At 32.5% G+C, this 9,351-nt stretch overlaps 1 protein-coding gene across 1 annotated transcript in view; it reads left to right on the top strand.

Annotated features, from left to right (window-relative positions):
* Positions 1 to 231: 231 nt before the first annotated feature.
* Positions 232 to 9,351, top strand: part of LOC148272632 (uncharacterized) — a 62,068-nt gene continuing 52,948 nt past the window's right edge. Inside the window, exon 1 of the mRNA XM_088239780.1 lies at positions 232 to 1,126. Within this exon, the coding sequence (XP_088095906.1) occupies positions 763 to 1,126 (364 nt within the window). The 5' untranslated portion in view covers positions 232 to 762. The remainder of the gene's footprint in view (positions 1,127 to 9,351) is intronic.

Genomic DNA, 9,351 nt, shown 5'->3' with positions numbered 1-9,351 from the left:
AAATAAATATTTTTACATTTCGTTACAATACATCCAAACATTTAAAACCATAGAAATCGATTTGATTAGAAACAAGTGGTCTAAGGTTTTACTTTTAGATCTACAAATATTACGCTACATTTATCGTGGTAAAAGTAGCGAGTAAAAAATTTATATGTATATGACAACACTGATCTGTCAAAGCCAAGTTTGTGTCTAACTTTGAGGCTTGCGTTAGTTCGTTTGTTCGTTAGTTGGCTGTCGATGGTTATTTGCGTCGGACGTGTCGCGCGCGGTTCGCTGTTGTTTCTGGGCGCATCCATTTTTCTTTCATCCTCAACAAAAACCGAAGACTGCGAAACACATTCATATGTCAGTGTCGAAATATTGCGTACTTGTGATAAAATTACTCAAATGGTGTCGTTTCGAGTGATGATCTAAATGTCTGATGTGATTTTTATTGAATGTTAGAAGCGCGCTAGACTTGTCACATTTATTTTTCGAAAAAACTTGACTTCTATCCAAAGATTGTTAGTGTACCAAATATTTTTGTATTTTCATACGAAATATGTGCAAGTACGTGACATTGTTGTCAGTTCTCGCGTAAATCGCCAAATAAATCAATCAGCACATTTGCTATTGGTAACCATCCTTACGTGTGCCGCTCGCGTCAAAATTAAACGTACGTTCATAGTACGGTTACTTGTTATTCTAAATAAAACGCAACTATCGTGACACCAGTGTCCTGTTGAAATATACAATTGTCGTGTGTTGACCTTTAAAATGTCTACGGTTAGCGCGAGATGTTTGAACCCGGAGGTTCTGAACCAGCTCCGGAAGATGAAAGGACCTAAGAACTGCAATGGAAGACCAGCCGCCGTGGCTGGCGTGAGGAGAAATCTCTTCGGCAGCCCGGGGCCGGAGGCTAGAGCCTTCGCGGAGAAAGAAATAGCCGAAGCCACGGCTCAGGGGTGCGAAAAATGGAACTTTAACTTCAAAACGGAGCGTCCATTCCACGGGTCCCATAGATACGAATGGAGGAGTACAATAGGCTCTCCTATGGAGACAGAGTCTCGACCTGCAGCAGTCATAGAAACCAGAAAACGCATATTCCTGGGATCACCCATGACTCAAACCAAAATTACAGGTTAGATTTTTTTTATATTTCATTGAATTGTGCAATCCGCTGTCCTAACACTTCGTTACATATTCTGAAATCTAATAATAATCGTATGATTTGAACCCCTTGGAAAACGCTAGATAAAAAATAAAAATAATCGTATTCCCGCCACAATAGAAAATTTTTCGTGAATGTCATTTTATTTAATATTTTACATTTTTTATAAGGTTTTCAAGACATTGGATACGTCTCGCTAAACTTAAGTATTTTTTTGATCAATTCAAAATGATTTATATATTCATTTACATGCATGTAGTTTTTTACACATTATTTGAGACGTAAGTCCCAACTCCATGGGACTAAAAATCCTGTGTTGAGATGGGACGAGCAATTAGTTAAGACACATGACTATATCATCACAAATAGTGAACCAGAAACACAATAAATAAATCAAATAAATATGGCTCATCAATATGGTAAACAGTAAACTTAAACATTCGGAAAATCATCAAGGAGTTTCCTACTCAAATCTCTTCCACTAAGGAAAATCTAGTCCTTAACTCCTTTCGTGAGAATAGTTTTTGTCCTCGAGAGCGTAATACGCTCTTCCAAAATATTGAACACTCTTGGTGCGACAAATAAAATTGTTCGACCAGAAGTGTGTTAGTTCTTCTTTAAATATAAAGTTACTTATTATCGTTAATTATTATAGTTACATAAATGATACATGCTTTTTTTCTATAATCCAATCTATATTTATATATTTAGTTAATGTTAACTGTAACTTTCCAAAAAAGAGACTAGCTCTTGTGCTTGGAAAGTGACATTTGGTAATTTGAAGTTATATAATTTCGAATATACATGAAAATAAAAGTTGTACTAAATACAAAAAAAAACAGAAAATAATAATACAGTAATACAGTTATATTAATTAAACTAGAATTCTGTTTTTATTCGGGTTAAAAAAAAACTTTTAATTTACTTTGAATTAATAAACTGATATAGCTATCTGTTTTAATAGTTTATTGGGGAGATTAATGTTTTTTTTTTATTATTTTGAAAACAAAAGTTTATTTTTTGTTTTTTATGACATTATTTATTTATTTATTTATACGCCCTACTGGCCTTTACATTCATCAGTTATATATTTAAGTGTAACAAAGGTATATTGATTACTTCTTAATTTGAATTTATATAATTTCAAATATACATAAAAAAAATATACAAAATAAAAGAAAAACAGAAAATAATAATACAGTAATACAATTGGTTTGATTCCCGACATGGTTGATGTGAAATATTTATTAACAATTGTGTTTTCACACTAGAATATTTCATAGTCCCTTGACTGGTACCTGAAGCGTAAGACTGATCATCTCACCTTCACAAAAATAATCAAGATACGCTGAGATTGGTGTACCAATGCAGTGCCTAATGCACCATTATATGTGGAAAGGCAATAATGATGAATAAATGACTAATTTGAATAGAAAGCTGATTTTACTCGGGTTCAAAAAAAAATTTTAAATTTGCCTTGAATTTATTTACTGATGTATTAGTTTTATAGTTTTTAGTTCATTGGGGAGATTATTGTAATTTTTTATTCCTTTGAAAAAAAAACTATTTTGACCATGACTTGTGTGGAATTTAGATATTATTTTGGTATCCGAGTGACTTATTCAAATTCGTTTATTTTTTCTTCTTTGTAAATTTGTATGAAATAATTAATTTTGTAAATATTGTCTACCGTTTAACCTTAAAATAATTTATGTAGATTTTCCGTATTGAATGTTTGGGATATTTTAAAATAAGTTTCAAATTCATGAAATTTTTTAGCCCAATATAATCCACTCATTCTTAATAAAATTACAAAGCGCATACTCAAAATTCATTCAACCAACCCACGTTCAATTTCTATGTATGTGCGTAAGTACCGCTTAGGCCGTGATATTTGATCATTTTAACAATAGTTAAAAATCTAAGAGATATTAAATTTAAAAATAGTTTTCTTTTTTTTATTAAAAAAAAAAATGTTTTTTAAATTATTATTTTGCTTTTTTAACTATTACTAATGATCAAACAATCTGGCTTTAGTAACAAAATAAAACATTTACATTTTGGAATTGTTCTTCGCCAATGTGTCCAAAAATGCTCAAAAGTATTAAATACTATTTTCATGTATTAGATCCGATTAGACCAGAAGTAAAAAATAGTTATGTTTTAATTTCTGGATTCGTTGCTCTTATTTATTTATTTAACAAATTTACGGACAATGTCCAATTTAAAAAAATTATATAACGAAAAACAATAATAATACAGTAACAAATAATAGAAGGAATACAAGAAAGAAAAGCAAAGACAAGTTAATACATTAGACAGGCATTATGGAATCCAAGTTAATTCTACAAATATACAGTCAATTTATTGGTAATATTCCTTCAGTCTAAAAAAAAATTCAATTTACAGTCAAAATAATTTAGATCTTCATTTACAAATCTAATCATTCTGGGTAGAGGCGCATGGAAACCATAATTAGTCTTATGATGACCGAGGAACAGAATTTCATTATTTCTGAGTGTACATGAAGGAACATTAAGAGATATTTGTTGGAGAATAGTCGGGACATCAAATAAACTATTAAGTATGCGACACTGTACCTAAAATGAATACTTATTTGCAAGAATTATCTCTGAAAATAATTCATTTTAAAAGAAAGAATTCACAGTCTTAGATAATTCAATATCTAAGGGAAGAGACCATTGCAGGAGACTGCTGCGAGATATTACATAGATTTATATACTATTAAGGGTGTTGTCCAGGTGCACTTTGAAATATATGTATGTTTATATAATAATATTTAATTTTTCGCTATTATTTAATTATGTACATGCTTTCATTTTCCATTATGTTGTATCCCAACAACACAGGGCTCTTGGCCTCATAGAGTTTGGGATACGTTATTATTGTATTTTTTGTAAAAATAGGGATACTTAATTTTATTTATGCCCCGTAATATTTTATAAGTTTTTTTCATTTTTACAAATGAATTAGGTAGACGTTTTTAAAATTTAACTCCCACTCTGAAATTTTACTAGCTAATTTGAAAGTTTTAAAACGATGTTTTTAATAGTGCAACTTTCGTAATATTTTTTGTTTTAATTTCACGACGTCAAAAAATACTATTAATTGTTTTTTTTTATGAACCAGAAATATTAGCGTTCTTATAATTTACCCAAATATTTCGATTTTGGTGGCCATTTTCGAGGAGTTGTAAATAACTCACCATAAGAAAATGGAAATCAGGTTGGGGTAGACTGGGGTTTGAACTTTGAACCTTTGATATGTGAGTCCGCAACACTAACCACGGGACCACAACACGATTTGAAAATACATATATATTATCTTCCACCATTTTCCATATTACCTTGAAGTTTTTCTAAACGTTTCAAATAAAAATAAGTATTTCTCAAAATATTTTGGCAGCTGTTCCGCGTAAAATACAATCGTAGTAAACTATCGTATCTTCGTGTTCAACGTGCAACATACACAATACAACCGTACAAAAACTATCGGTTCTTCACTTGTGCCACATTCAGAAAATTTAATTTTGCTTTGCATATAAATTTTATGATAAATCAATATGTTTCTTTTTTGGGTAATAATACCGTGTGTGTTGGATTTGTTCCAACTTTTCGGCTACCATTGCAAGAGCCATCTTCAGGGAAACTGTGTGTTTGTAGAAAAAAGTTTTTTTTTTAAAGGATTAACCCGCTAAGCCTCTATTTTAGAGGCTTGTCCTTAGAGGTAGCCCTTCCATCGGCAGGGTGGTCCTATATATCGGAATATAAAACAATCTGTGCTGACGCTGTCTTAGGTAATGAGGAACTTCAGCCCTACGGGAAATTGGATATAAAAAATGTTTTCTTGCGCGCGGTAAAAATTAGAGCATTAAATTGTACGGTAAAATTTCTTTAAAATGTTTTAATAAAAACGCACTACTTTGAATGACGTCACTGGTTCATATGAACCGTCCAATGATATGAGGGCTTTGAAGGACATCCGGTTCGGTCACCGTAAACGAACCAATCGGAATAACTGTCATAGAACAACCTCTGACGTCACACGCGTAGTTATTTCAGAAATACAAAACTTAAAAAAATAATAGCACTGATAATACGATATATATTTTTAAAAAAGGCTTAGTTTAATATTCCATTAACAAATAAAAAAAGAAAAAAATGACACTGAATTTCCTCATTATCAGGAACATACAAACCAATGCTCATCATAATCTCAGGATTGTCGAACGCACCGCGCAACAATCGATAAAAATGTGTAGTCAAATACTTCACCAGCGCTTGCTCCGGAAACCCGACGATATTAAGAATACTTATATAATCTTTATAGTCCGAAATTTATAAACATTTACATAATTTATATCAGTATCTTTTGAATTACGATGCACACGTTTCAAAACGAGGAATTCCGCTTGTTTTCCTTGTTCGATTAAATTATAATCAAATACATTATTTCCTTTTTACTTATCAATGTTTGTTTTCAAGTGGATGCACAAAATTATAAACATTACAATTTAATTTAAAGCGAACAGTGAGATATGTATTGGGTCAGGGTGCCGACAGAGGATTAACCCTTTTTTACGGCTGTAATTTTTTTTATTTGTCGCAACAGAGAGGTAAAATATTTTTGAGAAGGGAATATAGAAGTCTAGATATTCACAGGGCCTATGACTTGTCATTGGCTGGTTTAAGAGGCCAGTTTACACACCGTGTGACATTCACCGTTCTGCCTATGTTTAATCATCCACATTTCCCCAACTCTTCCAACTGTTGACTTTTGTGAAGTCCAATAGAACGTCAAAAAATAACTGTATTCATTAAAAAAATTACTACTTGAGGAGGTACGTGGAGGGTGAAATTTAGTTTTAAGTTCTTTTTTTTCCTTAAATATTTCTTTCTTGCAATATGTAAATATATCATTTTTATTTTATTGTTTAAATTTCTTTGTATCATATATTTGCTTGCTATCTTATTTCAGTTTTTATGTACATATTATTACTTGTTACTATATTATTATTGTTACCATACCTATATGTAAATATTTTCTGTCTCAAAATGAGTTTGTTGGGAGTACAAAAAAAAAATTGTATGATTTAATAATAAAAAAAAAAGAGCTGAAACCTTTATCGTATGGATGAGATTCATCCGGCTGAACCATTTCACCTATTAGGCAACGCCTTAAAACCATTTTTAAATTTTTATACATCTTATACTAGTTAGTTTTTATATTTCCTTCTCAAAAATGTTTTCCCTCTCTGTTGCAACAAATTTAAACCTAAATAACTCCATAGGGAGGAAATCCAGCCCGTCTACAAACATTTGGACATACTCAAAACATTGCTGTAATTTTGTAATGATTTGAACACGAAAACTAAAATTTGGTATCACTGTGGTTGTTGCATTTTCGAAATGTATTGTTTTTTTTAGGGTTTTAAAAAAAATGGGAAATGATCCACTGTGTAATCTAGGTCGGGTGGTCGGGTGGGTACAGTGGATCACAAATGAATCAACGGTGGTTCATTCTAGTACACGGCAAATAAATATAAACAATAATAATGCTACCTACTAGTTAACTATACAGTTATAAAGTATTAATTTATACCATTTATTATGTAAGAATGTTTTTAAGTAAATTTTCCTATTTTTCTCGACCTAAACGCAGTAACCAATTTTTTACAAATGTATTAAATTGAATCCGGGTCATGGGTTTGCAATGTTTAGGTTACATATTGAATATTTTGGGGCCTAGAAACCTGAAATTTCTTTGCCCGAATTCAGAGTTTGTGGTAGACCCCATGACCCATCCTCTAGTTTTACTTCTGGTAGTGTGGGAGTGTTCCTTTTAGAATTTGATAGAATAATTTGCTTTCGCAAACATTATTATTCTAAAATATATGATTGCCTTTTATCTAAGATCTCAAATTTCTCAAATAACTTGACGCTGGGGTACTTGAAGGGCTTTTTAAAAATTATTTTAATTATTAATTTTTGAGCAGATTCGAAAGGTTTTAATATAGATTTATTAGTGCCTCCCCATCCTATTATGCCATAAGTTAAAATTGAATTACATAAAATAAAATATAGTTGTTTGAGTTTAATTAGGGATAAGATGTTACTTATCGATTTGAAGAAATGGGAAAGTTTTCTAATTTTTTGTGTTATGGATTACGATTCACTGTTTATTACGGTATTTGATCCACTGTGCCCTGTACACGGTAAATAAATATGTATTTAGAAACACTTCTAAGAACTTAGATACTCAATGGATCATGATTCACTGTTTATTACGGTATTTGATCCACTGTGCCTTATGCGGCCATTTTGATTTTCTAGTCAAACAAACACAAATACTAAGTTTATTCATGGTAGTGATATCCTTACCAAAATACACGTTGTTTATAGTAAAATTAATGCCATATGAAAATGTTACATGCAAATCAGACATGAAACGTAGAAACTCACTTTCATTATGTATTTCATTTACCAGTTGTTACTTTTATTAACTAACCCGAAGTATTTGGTTTGTTTTGGCTAATACCGGGGTGGATATTGCATCGGATATTTACGGATTCGCAACCGGGAATCGTTATTTCTAAACCAATAAACGTCACGCAAACGTGTACGCAAAATCGCGGAACATACGTGAGGTGATTCGAATTCTCCTCAATATTAGGAACCTATATTTTACCTTCGGACGTCACTTCTCCGACCATCCTGTATATGTGTGAACGAAGTGGTAAAAAATGGCGCTGTGAAATATGCGTTATCAATGTTATTGTGATAAAATTTACAATCCATCTCCTATCAATTTTCTAGCACCTAAGTAAACAAACAAAACACAACATTAAACACGCTTTCCGCGTTCTTTCCATTTTCCCGCCCGAGAAAATATTCGCATTCACTTGTTTACCGCCATTGAACGGTGGCAATTTGTTGCGTTATCTGCTTCAGTGTTTGGCGAGCCTACGTGGAGACGAAAATAATACCTACCGACGACGGCCATTACGCCGCCGACTACCGAAACCCGCTCGCGATCACCACGCGACTAAAATTAATTCACCCGATGAAATCAAATCACGCCCCGTAGCAAAAAAACAACGAAATCCGTTTGCCGTATCACTCTTTTTATGCACGCCGCTTGTTCCTTGTCTTCTGTCCCTAATGCGCGAGAGAGAGACGAATGCGCATTTGTATTTTGATGACTGCCGCAGTCTAGAATATTTCGTCTCTTTAGTTCCCCAGATGTAAGAGCGAGATAAGGATACGTATCGCCGTGTACTCGTTGATTCGTATGAAGCCAGCCCTAGCCGCTAGCGACGGGCAAATGTATTCAGAATTTGAATTTTTCAACGGTTCGTGCGTTGTACTACAGTGACATCTAACGATTATTTTGTTATTTAATGTTCGCGGTTTTATTTAAAAAATCGAATTCTTTTTTTAAAGTTTATCCGTTTTGAAACGTGCATTTTATGTTTTTATTTTAACAATTTTACCGGCCATTTTTTGTTTTCTCTTGCATAGATATTTTTTTCATAAACTTATCTATTATATTTATTAAACTGGGAATTGAACACAAAAATTTAAGTAACTAGAAATAAATTTCTATGTCCGGGCGGATAAAGAAAACAATACTATGTGTGTAAAAAAACAGAATTCTGGACAAGAGTGTTTGGATCGATATGGCTACTCTCGGGTAAAGATTCTGATGTAGCGGTTGCTTGTGAGGTCCCGGGAAGGTTAACATGAAGTATCTGTTTTCAAAGTTGCTTTTACACTGAAGCATTTCATTGCACCTGAAGCGTAAGTCTGATCACCTTGCCTTCCTATAACAGATTGTCGAAATGCGCTGTATGAATAATGATGTGCCATAAGCACCACCGGGTGCGGTTGAAGCTTTTTATATGTTTTTTTTTTAATCCGCTAGTAAAATGCAATTACAGTGCGATTCTTTCAATAATGCATTTCTTTATGCATCAGTAGGTACGAAAAATATGAACTGTAAAATCGGTCCGCACAATATTTCTTAACTATGTGTTTTTTTAAATTAATATATAGTTGTGATCAACAGGAACAGGCCAGATGGCCCAATAACACCGGTGAATTACGAACACACAGCACCCAGGCTTGAGAAAAATCACATTTTTAATTTTTGTGTTCTCGAATCGAACCCGTAGC

This window comes from Micrasema longulum, unplaced genomic scaffold (assembly GCF_059751315.1).
Source record: "Micrasema longulum isolate JH-2025_06_02 unplaced genomic scaffold, ASM5975131v1 h1tg002263l, whole genome shotgun sequence".
Taxonomy (NCBI): domain Eukaryota; kingdom Metazoa; phylum Arthropoda; class Insecta; order Trichoptera; family Brachycentridae; genus Micrasema; species Micrasema longulum.
Note: the sequence above shows the minus strand (reverse complement) of the source record. Positions and strands in the feature narration are given on the sequence as shown.